Below are 12,643 nucleotides of genomic sequence, written 5' to 3'. Positions count from 1 at the left end.
GGAATAAGATGTGGAAAGTGCTGAGAATATTAGGCTTGAAAACTGCGAAAGAGGAAGGGTAAGAAACGTGAAAAGTTGGGACAAATAAAAAGCAGTAACCGAACAAATACAGAATGTGAAAAATACAGAATGTGAAAGATAATATATATATATATATATATATATATATATATATATATATATATATATATATATATATATATATATATATATATATATATATATATATGACACGGAAAAAGATGTGCATTTCGTTTAAATGGTAAAGTTTTCAAATCTGGAGATAAACTATAAGATGATATAAAATGTATGGAATAATGGTAGACCAAGAAATATGAGAAGGAAATACCGTAACTGTAGAGGCTTGGAATAATATCACGCTTAAAGACTGAGGGAAAATAAATAAATAAATACAGCAGCAGGAAAACCAAAAATGGGAAGGAAAAAAATGCTGCATTTGCTGGTGATGCGAGGCCTAAAAACTGAGAAATGGGAGCACAATAAAGACGGTAATTAGTGGAACGAAATGGTGGACAAAAAAAGAAAATGCCAAAGAAGGAACTTTTTAAAGTCTGAATAGTGAACACAGCAATTTAGATTCAGGAACTTTAGATTCAATTTCCATGTCTAAATAATATGTGATGCTATTTGTTTCATCTTCTTTTTTGTCGTTTATAGTTCTTCTTCTGTGCTCTTCTTAATCTTCCTTACTTCTATTTTGCTTAGCGACTTTCACACATTATTTCTGTCCTTCCTAATTCTCCTATCTCTTTTCCTGCTTCATACCTTTCTTCTCCTTCTTTCCTTTCTCCTGCCCCTTTTTCCTCTCTCATTGGTCTCTCCCTCATTCTCTTCCCCTTTCTTGTTGTCTGCGTCTCCTCTAAAGAACTCTGTCCCTGCTTATCCTTGCCTTCCTCCCACATATTTCTTGCTGTCTTTTTTCAGCTCTTTTCCTTTCAACTCTTCTCTTGTCTCCTTCATTCTTTCCTCTGTTAATCTTATCTTCTCTCCCACTTTCTTCCTTTTTTTTTTTTATTCATTCTCTGATTGATTTCCTATTTTTCTTCTTATTTTTCTCACCCCGACGATATTTTCTTCTTTCCTATCCCTCTCTTTATATGTGGCGGTAGGTAGTAACGATCATCACCCAATTACTTGATGTAGGTACGAACTTCTTCCTTTATCATTCTTTTCTCCATGTTTGCGTTCCCCACTTCCCATTTCTCTCATCCCTCCTGTCAGTTTTATTACTCCCCTTGCCACGTAAGGTGGATCTACACTGAATGACAAGCTTAATGGTTTCCTGTAACCCAGAGAACCAACTACAACGCTGGGTGGTAAACACAAAACTAAATAACGGGTTGATGTAGATCCTTCTATGATGCCCCTGTTAACTGGGTGGAGAAACGCAAATGTGGTATCCATCCAGGACAAAATAAAGGACAATGGATTACGACTGAAGAGTTGAGAAGAAGGATGGGACTGGAGTGTACTGGTGCTGTGATGAGAAGCGGTACATTGAGATGGTCTGGGCACGTTGAGAGGGTGGAGGATGGCAAATGGGTGCGGAAGGTGAAATGTGTGAACATCGGGGATAGGGTTGAGAGAGGCAGACCGAAAAACACTTGGGACAAAGTCATAGAGTGTGACCACAAGGCAAGGGATGAATAGGGAGGCTGCCACAGATCGTGCAGCGTGGAGAGCCGCCGTGAGGTGACATAGGCCGATGCATACAAGCATGTTGAAGTTTTTATAAACAATACAAACGATATGATCCAGGAACCATGCCTCCACACTCTTTCCTGCCCCCTACCTTGGTGGGGTGCTGTCCACCACAAGGGAAAATCGGTTCACAGCACAGGACGGCCCTGCAAGGGTGGTTGCTTGTCTGTGGTTGACGGGTCTGCTTTGCCAAACAGATTGAGGTTAGGCCTACTCAGCAACAACATCAACAACAGTCTCTATTGCTTCATTCCCTCTCTTAATTTTCCCCTATTCCTTTTTCGTCTACTCTTGTTTCTCCTTCATTCCCACGTCTGGTATTTCTCTTCCTTCTCTCCTCTCCACAACCTCCATTCTCGTCCGCGTTTCCCACCATTCCCTACTTCTCTCCATTTTCCCCTCTCTCCTCTTCAAATTCCCCCTCCACTCCCTTCCTATCTCCAATTATTTCCCGTATAACTCACTTCTCCCTCACCCCCACAGGAGAAAACCAAGGACCTTATATCACTGTCCTGCTAATTCTCTATTCTCTTCTTCTCATCTTTCCTATTTCTCCTCAGTTTCCTTATTTGCCACTTCGCTATACCCTCCTGTTCATTTTTCTTTCTCTTCCATTCCCAGCTCTTCTCCAATTCTCCTTCCACATCTCACCTCTCCTTCACCCCTACAGGAGAAAACCAAGGACCTGATGGACCACCGCGACGACTCCACCTTCAGCTTCGACCCAGAGAAACTGACGCACGCGAGGCCTCTGGAGAAAAAGAAGCCTAAGAACCGCCGCGTGATCGTCATGAGACGGGGTGCGGGCATCCTCACCGACAAATTCTCCAGGAGGAAGAAGAAGAAAGAGGAAGAGGAAGAGGAGGAGAAGAGAAGAGGAAGCGCGACATCGGACTCGAGCAGGCAGCCCTCAGCGCCTCCTGCGACGCCCCGCATGGGGCTATCCGCAGGATCGCAGCTAACGCGCCCCGCCTCGTTGGTGGTCACCCCTCCTGCTTCAGCCTGCTCTGCACCCCCTGCTTCCCAGACCCCTCAGGCTTCACCCCCACAGTGTCAGGGGCGGGGAGAGACTGGGGCGGTTCGTACAGGGGCGTCATCCTCCTGTGAACCTTGCCCAGCTGCCTCCACCACGCGATGCTGTACTTGCCACTGCCACACGCGGGGTCAGGTGGCACCACCAGGACCCCCCGGGCTGGTGGCGCTGCGGGGAGGGTGCGACGACCCCAGGCCACACCTGCGGCAGCCCAACAACCCGGCCCATCGCCAACCCTCGCTGGACGACTCCGGTGTGGTGGGGGACCATGACGGAGCCGACACCATGTCATTGCATCACCTGCCTCACGCACCACAGGTAAGGGTTAGCACTATACTTATCATCAATAGTGGTCGTATTCTGTCTGTCTACACTGTGTATCCCAGCTATTCCATCTATTGTATCTGTTCTCACTCTTTGCGTCACTTGTCTCTCTTCTCACTAACCATCACTATACAGGTAAGTCATTATCTGTGTTATCATATTCTCGTTTGCTTAGTAGGACTTCATGCATCTCTATCTTAGTAATTTAGTTTTCATATCAACTTACTATTCTCCTCTAAACCATTTATGTCCTTTGAATATCGAGGTAGCTTACACAAATAATACGTGCTACAGAATAAACACCTATCATATAAAGAAATGAACAGGTAAGGTAACGTTGCAAGGGAACCTCCTTAACACTCATGTAACTGAGAAAGAAAATCTAGTTGCCCAGATAAAATATCTGAATCTGTACGAAAATGAGAGGGTAACTGGAAAAATCAACACTCAGGTTCTGTGACCCGCCATCAACGACATAAAATCTTCTGTAGTCATCTCAATTGTAATACTGATGAAGAGATGACGCGACCATGAGAAAATTAGCCAAGGAGAATAGGACCCTTACACAAGCTAATTATAACTCACAGATCCACCACCACAGCTCCATCAGCACTGACCAGCACTAACCATGCCACTGTGAGGGCCACTACCACTTATCACTGTCATTATTAAAATTAATCACTATTGCCTATGTCATTACTAAAACCATCACCATTTCTGAAACCATTGTCATAACTAAACCCAGTCATTAGTACTGCCATTGATTAAACGATTATTGTCATTAGCGCTACCACTACTAAAACTTGCCATTAGTTACGCTACCATTACTAAACCTTGCCATTATTACCACTTCCGTTATTACTACCATTTACCGCCACCATTACTAAAACTTGCCATTATTACCACTTCCATTATTACTACCATTTACGGCTACCATTACTAAAACTTGCCATCATCATCGCTTCCATTATTACCATCACTTACCTCTACGATGACGAATACGAGTTGTCAGCATAACTAAAAACGAATACGAGTTGCCAGCATAACTAAAACTGACCCCTGTGGACGCACCTGTGTATTATATTTAGGCCAAACCAGACGATTTTGTTCATCTGAGAGAAATCCTAACAGTCAGACGGTTGAAAGCCATCTCGACCTTCACTTCCTTGCTAATGAACACTATAATATTAAGGTCTACGTCAGGCAATTTTTTTTTTTTTTTTTAAGCTGAGAGAGAGATACTTCAGCAGTCGGAGAGTTACTGTACCTTTCTCTGATATCGCCTGTTCCCAAGTCATATCATTATCGTCTTCATAGCTCATTTTCCATCAACAGTACCACCAACATTATCATTACTCATTTTCCTTCATCACAGTCACCACCATCAACACCTCCACCATCTCCCACTTCCCTTCGTCGTCACCGCTTAGCCTATTATCGTCATCCATTATACCTCGCCATAATAATCATTCACCATCGCCCAGTTTCCATTACCACCACCACCACCACCATCATCAGCAGCATCATCATTGTCACCCCTTTTTCCTTCATCACCATCACCATCCACTCCCCCTAACCATCACACATCCCCACCACCATCAAGGTCACTCCACCATCATCATCACCCAATTTGCCTTACCATCACCACCAGTATCACCCATTTTCCCCTCACCACCATCACCCATTCTCCCCCCCCATCCCCAACATCATCGTCATCGTGAACTATTTCCCTCATCAGCATAAGTCAGCGAGAATGAGACCCTCAGTGACATAAACCCCACACCATAATGAGAGTGAAAGTTAAACTCGCTGTGGCCGACCCGCCTCTTATACATTTAGCAAATTACTTGAAGCGTTTGTCGTCTTCCTATTTATCTGTAATCATCGGGTGCTTTGTGTTTGTATACCTTCGCCCTTTATTAAGTTTAACTTTTCTTATACTCCATTTTTCTTTCGTTCTTTGTTTCCTCCCGTTTTCTATCTCCTCTATTGCTCTTCTGCTGCTCATTTTCTTCTCTTCATAATCTCTTGTTTTTCTCGTCGACTTTTCTTCTTCTTTCTTCTTCATCTTCCATTCTTCTTGCACTTTTATTATCTGGTGTTTTTTTTTTCACCAGCATTTGTCCTTTATAATATTTATACTATCATTTGATTTTCTTTTCTTCCGTTCTTGGTAATCTCTCGCTTTCCTCGTCGTCTGTTTTCATTTTCTTCTTTTTCCATTCTTCGTGTATTTTAATCATTTGGTGTTTTGAGTTCTGCTGTCGTTTATTATTATTATTTTATTTTGGTACTCTGTTTTCATGCGTTCTTTGTTAACTCATGTTTTCATTCTCGTCTACTTCATATTTTCCATTCATCGTCATCTCTTTTCATCGCCATTCCCCCTTTTATTGACATATCCCCTCTTTCATTATCCTCCACTCCATCGTCTTCATTTATCCTCAATTAGTTTTCTCATCACTCAGTTTCTCTTCCTTCATCCTTCATTCCCTATCATTTCCCCTCCTCTTTCATTTACCATCATCTACCCCTTTCCTCTTCCATCCTTTTCTCAGCCTTTTCTTTTTTTCCTCTTCCTCTGCCTAAACCTGGCAAACCATCCCCCCCCCCTTTCTCTTTTTATCTCCTCACTTTCTCTTCCTTCACCTCCTCTTCATCTTCTATCCCTCTCTTCCTCTTTCTTTCCCATCGCTTCCTCTTCTGTCATCTCTTTTTTGCTCTTTTCGCCTCGGATTTATGCTACCCTGATCTGAACCTAGCGAGGGCAGATTATTTCATCCATCAAATAATTTCTCCAGCCATAATCTCTTCAGCCGGGGAGACGCCTTGATGGATGCGCCTATTACACTGACCCCGGGAACTGTCTGTGTTGTGGCTGTTCAGAGCTCGTACGGAGGCTGTTCACGGTCGTTGTGGGTTAGTTCGCGGTTGTGTCGTTGGGGGTACTTCGAAATAATTTAGGGGTATCGACACTGGTTCTAAATGGTTTCGAGCTCATATAAGTGGTTCAGAATGGTTTAGTCTTTGATAATGGTTCAAAATGGTTTGGAGTTATCAAAAGTGTTTCAGAGTTGTTTAGATATATTAATACAGATTTAGAATGGTTTACACTCTAAACCTCTAACTTTGAAGGTTCAACACGGTTTAGAGTCAATAAAATTGATTCATACTAGTGTAGTTTTATTAACAGAGTTCAAGTGACTTAGAGTTATTAATAATGATTCGGAGTGGTTTCACAGCTATTAATAATTATTCGAAGTGGTTCAGAGCGTCTAATAATGTTTCGAAGTGATTTAGAACTCTTAAAATTGTTCAGAGTGATTTACATTCATGAAGTGGTTCAAAAAAGAAAGACTTGAGCGGCAAAGAGTCATTCAGAGTGGTTTAGAGTAATTATGTATGGTTCAGAGTAGTTCAGATACATTGAGGATAGTTCAATGTTATATAACGAATAGTTCAAAGTTGTTTATAGTCGTTATGGAAGGTTCAGGGTTGTTTAGAGTCATTAAGGATGCATCTGAGTTGCTCAGAGTCATTAAGGGTCATTCACAGTTGTTTAGAGTCATTAAGTCTGGTTCAGAGCTGTTTAGTCGTTAAAGATGATTCAGAGTTGTTTAGTCATTAAGGATGGTTCAGAGTTGTTTGGTCATTGAGTATGGTTCATAGTTATTTATAGTCATTATGGCACGTTCAGAGTTGTTTAATCATTAAAGACGATTCAGGGATATTCATATTCTTTAACCCCTTCAATACGCTGACATTTCATATTTCATTTTTGCTACTACAAGATTATTTTATGTAGCTTTAAAGAAATAAAACTGGAGAGATTAGATGGGCTTTCGTTAACTCCTTCAGTGGCAGAGAGGTCCTATAAATTAAATACAGGTGTCTGGAAGCAGCAAGACTAAATGGAGGATATTTCGTCTGATTGAAGGACTTAAGAGTGGTTCAGAGTTATATACCCTTTCAATCCAAGTTACGTCTTTCGTAGTTTATATATGCAGCTATTGATCCTTTACCTTAGGTTGGCCCAGATTTTTGTGTTTTTGCGGCTTATTTCACACAGCTCAGTGGCACAGTAAGACAAAACTATGGCTCTACTTCTTTTCCACTGCACTGCTTCATGACTAGCACCATATTCGAGTTTTTATGGATTGGTAAAACTCGGCCTTAAAGATAGAGATAGGGCAATTTTAGGCCAAGTTAGCGTAAAAAGAGTATATAAGAAAATGTATTCAACTTATTTGACCTCTCGTATTGAAGGGGATTATTAACTCTATATCTAACCCTCCAGTTCGAAAAATCTATCAGTGGGTGGGTAAAATCATCTGCCATCAGCAAGAATACATATAATAAAAAATACACCACCGGACTGAACGAATTAAGGATGATTTAGAAGGTGATTAAATCTTTGTTGTCGAGGGATTATTAACTCCTTAGCGGTGAAAGGTGTCTCCGAAGCTGAATAAAATCGCCTGCTGTAACAAGGATGTGTAGATTAGATTACACACTTCCTCAAGGGCTTAACTACATTAGAGTATTGTGTAGGAAGGCGACGGTTTCCTGCAGCTGAACAGAAGCATGAGAGTGATTGTAACTGACGGCTTGCCTTGATTAAATGAGAGAGAGTGAGAGAGAGAGAGAGAGAGAGAGAGAGAGAGAGAGAGAGAGAGAGAGAGAGAGAGAGAGACGGGGGGGGGGCGGTTTATGAAGAGGCAGATAGATAAATAAGCGAGAGGAGGGGGGAGGCAACGAGAAACAAAGGTAAAGAGACGCAGGGCTATAAAGAAAGATGCAAGTACACAAATACACAAATATCCATCGCAAACAGTATAAATTACGAGGATACTGGAGGGGGGAGCAGCGTCGGACTGGACCCAGTGACTCCGATGACGCCTTTTATTTATTTATTTTTTTTTATTGATTCTTGCTGCTGCTGGGCGATTACTAAGCTTGGAATAGACACCCTCGTTTTGAAGAGGTCGAGGATACTGGTGAGGCTGACTAGGGCAGAGAGAGGCTAGCTGAAGAAGTTAAAAATTCTCAGTCTCTCTCTCTCTCTCTCTCTCTCTCTCTCACCCACTCTTCCCACTGGTGACGTATTATTCATTTTAACCAAGCTACAAACGGACAACTTGTTTCCGTGACTTTACTCAACTAAACCAGTGAACGGGCTAACAAGGACATTATCTAACCTATCAGAAAAATGAAAAAAAAAAAAAAAAAAAACGAAAATCTCTCCAAAACCGAATAAAACCATCTTGAAAAAATAAGAAAAAAAAGTAATGGACGTCATCCGAATTCAAGTCATCAGGAGAAACATGCACAACAGATCGCTGAGGGAGGAGGTGGCAGGGGAGGCATCTAAGGCCACGAGAATACTACTGTAGTGAGACAGGGGGAGGCAAAATGAGGCAGGGAGAGGCAGAATGAGGCAGGGAAAGGCAGAATGAGGCAGGGAAAGGCAGAATGAGGCAGGGAAAGACAGGATGAGGCTGGGAGAGGCAGAATGAGGCGGGGAGAGGCAAGGAATGACAGAATGAAGCAGGGAGAGACAGGGAAAGCCAGAATGATGCGAAGAGAGGCAAGGAAAGGCAGAACAAGGCAAGGAGAGGAATAGATAAAACAGGGAAAGGCAGAACGAGGCAGCGAAAGGCAGAACGAGGCAGTAAAAAACAGGAAAAGGCAGAAAAAAGCAAAACAAGGCATGGAGAGCAAATTGGAGACAGAAAAAGAGAGACAGAACGAGACAGGAAAAGGCAGGAAGAGACAGAAGGAGACTTGAGAGAGACAAAACGAGGGAGGCGAAAGAGGTCGGTAGCGGTAGAACGAGGTCGGGGGAGGCAGAACGAGGCAGAGGGAGTGATAACGGGGCAGGGAGAGGCAGAACGAGGAAGAACGAGTCAGGAACAGGAGGGAGGCAGAGGCAAAACGAGGTTGGGAGAGGTAGATGCAGTCAGAGAGAGACAGAATGAGGCAGAGAAAGGCAGAACGAGGTAGGGAGAGGCAGATGGAGGTAGGAGGAGGCAGAACGAGGCAGGGAGAAGCAGATCAAGGTAGGGAGCGACAGAACGAGGTAGGGAGAGAATGAAGGAGGAAGGGAGAGGCAGAGCGAGGCAGGACACAGAGGTATAGTTAAAAATAATTATGTTTAAGCGGTATTTAGCCAGGGATCACGGGAATCACGGTGAGGAGGGTTAGGGGTGAGAGGGGTGAGACATGGTAAAGGTCAGGCAGGTTATGGATGAGGCAGGTTAGGGGTGAGGCAGGATGTGGGTGAAGCAAGTTATGGGTGAGGCAGGTTATGGGTGAGGCATGCAGGTTATGGGTGAGGCAGGTTATGGGTGAGGCAGGTTATTGGTGAGGCAGGTTACGGGTGAGGCAGGTAATGGGTGAAATAGGTTAGGTATTAGGCAGGTTAGGAGTAAGATAGGTAAGGGACGAGGTAGGATAGGGATGAGGCAGGGTGGGAGTGAGGCAGGGTAGTAGTAAGACAGCTTAGGTGAGGCGGGTTAAGACTGAGGTAGGATATGGGTGAGGCCGGTTAAGACTGAGGTAGGTTAGGGGTGAGGCATGTTAGGGGTGAGACATGTTAGGGGTGGGCATGTTAAGGGTGAGGCATGTTAAGGGTGAGACATGTTAAGGGTGGGCATCTTGGGGGTGGGCATGTTAAGGGTGAGACATGTTAAGGATGGGCATGTTAGGGGTGGGCATGTTGGGGATGGGCATGTTAGGGGTGTGACATGTTAGGGGTGGGCATGTTAGGGGTGAGATATGTTAGGGGTGAGGCATGTTAGGGGTGGGCATTTTAAGGGTGAGGCATGTTAGGGGTGGGCATGTTAGGGGTGAGGCACGTTAAGGGTGAGGCATGTTAGAAGTGAGGCAGGTTAGGGGTGAGGCAGGTTTTGGGTCCATGTTAAGGGTGAGGCATGTTAGAAGTGAGGCATGTAAAGGGTGAGGCAGGTTAGGGGTGAGGCAGGTTAGGGATGAGGCAGGTTAGGGATGAGACAGCTTAGAGGTGAGGCAGGTTAGGGGGGAGGCAGGTTAGGGGTTAGGCAGGTTAGGGATGACTAGGTAAGGGGTGACGAAAATTGTAAAACGGATAAGGCAAGATGTGAGAGATTTGAGACAGAGTATAGGATATGGTAAGGTGTGTGATGAGGCAGGGTGCGTGATGGATGAGGCAAGGTGTAAGGTAAGGCAGGCTATAGGATAAAACAGGGTGTGAGATGAGGCAGGGTATGAGATGAGGCAGGGTTGAGGAGCGTTGAAGCAGGGTATGGGAGGTGAGGCCAGGCATGGGGGGTGAGGCTGGGTGTGGAATGAGGTAGGGTATGTGAGGGCTGAGGCAGGTTGAGACGGAGTATACGAGGGTGTGGGAGGGGTGAGACCAAGTGAGACAATGTGAGGTAAGGCAGAATATGAAAAGGTGAGGCAGGGTATAGGAGAGATTAGAAAGGATGTGGGAGGGGTGAGCCAGGGTAAGGAAGGGTTGGGTGAGGCAGGATGGGGTGAGGTAGGGTGAAGCAGGGTGGGTAAGGCAGGGTGAGAGAGACTGAGCAATCTTCCTGAAAGCCTTTATTGTATCCACCCCAGCCAGGTCCATACTACTCCTCACCTCTCTCTCTCTCTCTCTCTCTCTCTCTCTCTCTCTCTCTCTCTCTCTCTCTCTCTCTCTCTGAGCTAGATAGAAAAATTAGGAAGTAGATATATTTCTCTTAATTTTTACCTTCCTGCATCATTCTCCCCCATCCCTCACCTTTACCATTTATCCCTCCTCCCTTCCGCACCCCGTCTCCCCACCCTTTCTCCTCTCCCCTTACTCCTCCCCTTCTCCCTTCCCCTTACTTCTCCCCTCCTCCCTTCCCTTTACTCCTCCCCTCCTCCCTTCCCCTTACTCTTCCCCTCGCCCTATTTTCTTTGATTTCTCTCACTCACATTCCTATCCCAGACTCACTCTCCCTTCTATCTCTCTTCATTACCCCTCCCCTACATTCATTTCCTCCTTCACTTCCCCTTGGTTTTCCCCTATTTTCTCTCTCTCTCACCTCGTCATTTCTTCATTTCGCTTCCCTCTCTGTCTCTTCATCTCCTTCTTTACATTTCCATCTCTTAGTCTTCCCCTCCCTTTTCTCCATCTCTTCCGCCTCCTCCTTTCCTTCTCCATTACTTGTCCCCTCTTCATCTCTTCCCCTCCCCTCTCTCGCTTCTTCATCTCTTCTTCCCTCCTTTCTTTCTCCGTCTCTTTTTCTTCTCCTCCTCTCTTCCCTCCATCTCTTATTCTTCCCACCCCCCTTCCCTTCTCTATCTCTTCTTCTCTCTCTCTCCTTCATATCTCCGTCTCTTTTTCTCCTTCTTCCTCCCTTGCTTCCATCTATTCTTCTCCCTCTACTTCCCCTCGTCATCTCTTCTCATCCCCCTCATCTTCCTTTCCATCTTTTTTCCGTATCCCTCCCCCTCCTCTTCCTCCTCCTCCTCCTCCCTGTAGTAAATTTCCTCATCCTTCTCTTTTTCCAATCCGTTCATTCCTTCCCCTCTCTTTCCCCATTCCTCCCTCCATCCATCTTTTCTTCCCATCCCTCCACTCTTTCCCTCCCCCCTCCATTGTTTCTTTTCCGTCTCTGATTCATTTAATCTCCCTTTCTGTTCCCTCTCTTCTCTCTCCCCGTAACCTTTAACCTTCCTATTCCTCAGTTTTTCTTCTCTCGTCTCTCTCTTCTTCTCCTTATTCTTCTTCATTTCTTCTCCCCTCTCTCCTCTCCCTCTTCTCCGTCCCCATTCCCTCTGCACTCTTTCTATCCCTACTCACATCCCCTTCCCTCCCTCTTCCTCTACTTTTCTCCCTCTCTCATTTCTTCATTCCCATCCTTCCCTCTCCTTTTGCCTTTTTCTCTTTCCTCATCCCTCGTCCTTACCCTTTCCTCCCCTTCCCTTTTCCCATTCCTCCTCTTCCCACTTCCCCCTCTTCCCCTTCCGTCTATCTTCTCCTCCTCCTCCTCCTTCCTCTCACTGTACCCTCTCCCCCTTCCTCCCCTTTACTCTTCCCTCTTCTTCCTCCTCTCGCGCTCCCTTTCCCCTCTTTTACATGAGGTTGAGGGATTTAGTACTTAATCTTCTTGACATTACATGGAGCTTTCCCCCCCTCCTCTCTCTCTCTCTCTCTCTCTCTCTCTCTCTCTCTCTCTCTCTCTCTCTCTCTCTCTCTCTCTCTCTCTCTCTCTCTCTCTCTCTCTCTCTCTCTCTCTCTCTCTCTCTCTCTCTCTCTCTCTCATTCTTTTTCGTCTCTTTCTTTCCATTTTTCTCTCTCCTTTATTAGTCTTTCTTCATCTCTCTCTTTTCAGTCTGTCACATCTCTTCATTTCCCCTTCCCCTTTCTCTTCATTTTCATGCTTTTCCTTTTTTTCCTTTTTTTTTATTTCACACATTGTATCTTTCATCCCTTTCCATTCTGCCTCTCATTTCCTTCCCTCCTCTCCCGTCCCATCCCATCCCATCCGATCCCATCCCAGATCTTCCTTTCCCTTCCCATTCTTTTCCATCCCATCCCACCCAACTCAACCC

General features: G+C 44.8%; 1 protein-coding gene across 1 annotated transcript in view; it reads left to right on the top strand.

Annotated features, from left to right (window-relative positions):
• The window catches only part of LOC145414591 (sodium channel protein 1 brain-like), a 1,229,691-nt gene that overhangs the window by 384,281 nt on the left and 832,767 nt on the right, over positions 1-12,643 (top strand). Inside the window, exon 9 of the mRNA XM_080284113.1 lies at positions 2,393-3,073. Coding sequence (XP_080140239.1) covers positions 2,393-3,073 — 681 coding nt within the window. The remainder of the gene's footprint in view (positions 1-2,392; positions 3,074-12,643) is intronic.

This window comes from Coenobita brevimanus, chromosome 100 (assembly GCF_032717465.1).
Source record: "Coenobita brevimanus isolate Jiangsu-jjx chromosome 100, ASM3271746v2, whole genome shotgun sequence".
In the NCBI taxonomy this organism is placed as follows: Eukaryota; Metazoa; Arthropoda; class Malacostraca; order Decapoda; family Coenobitidae; genus Coenobita; species Coenobita brevimanus.
This window is presented reverse-complemented; position numbering and strand designations above follow the sequence as displayed.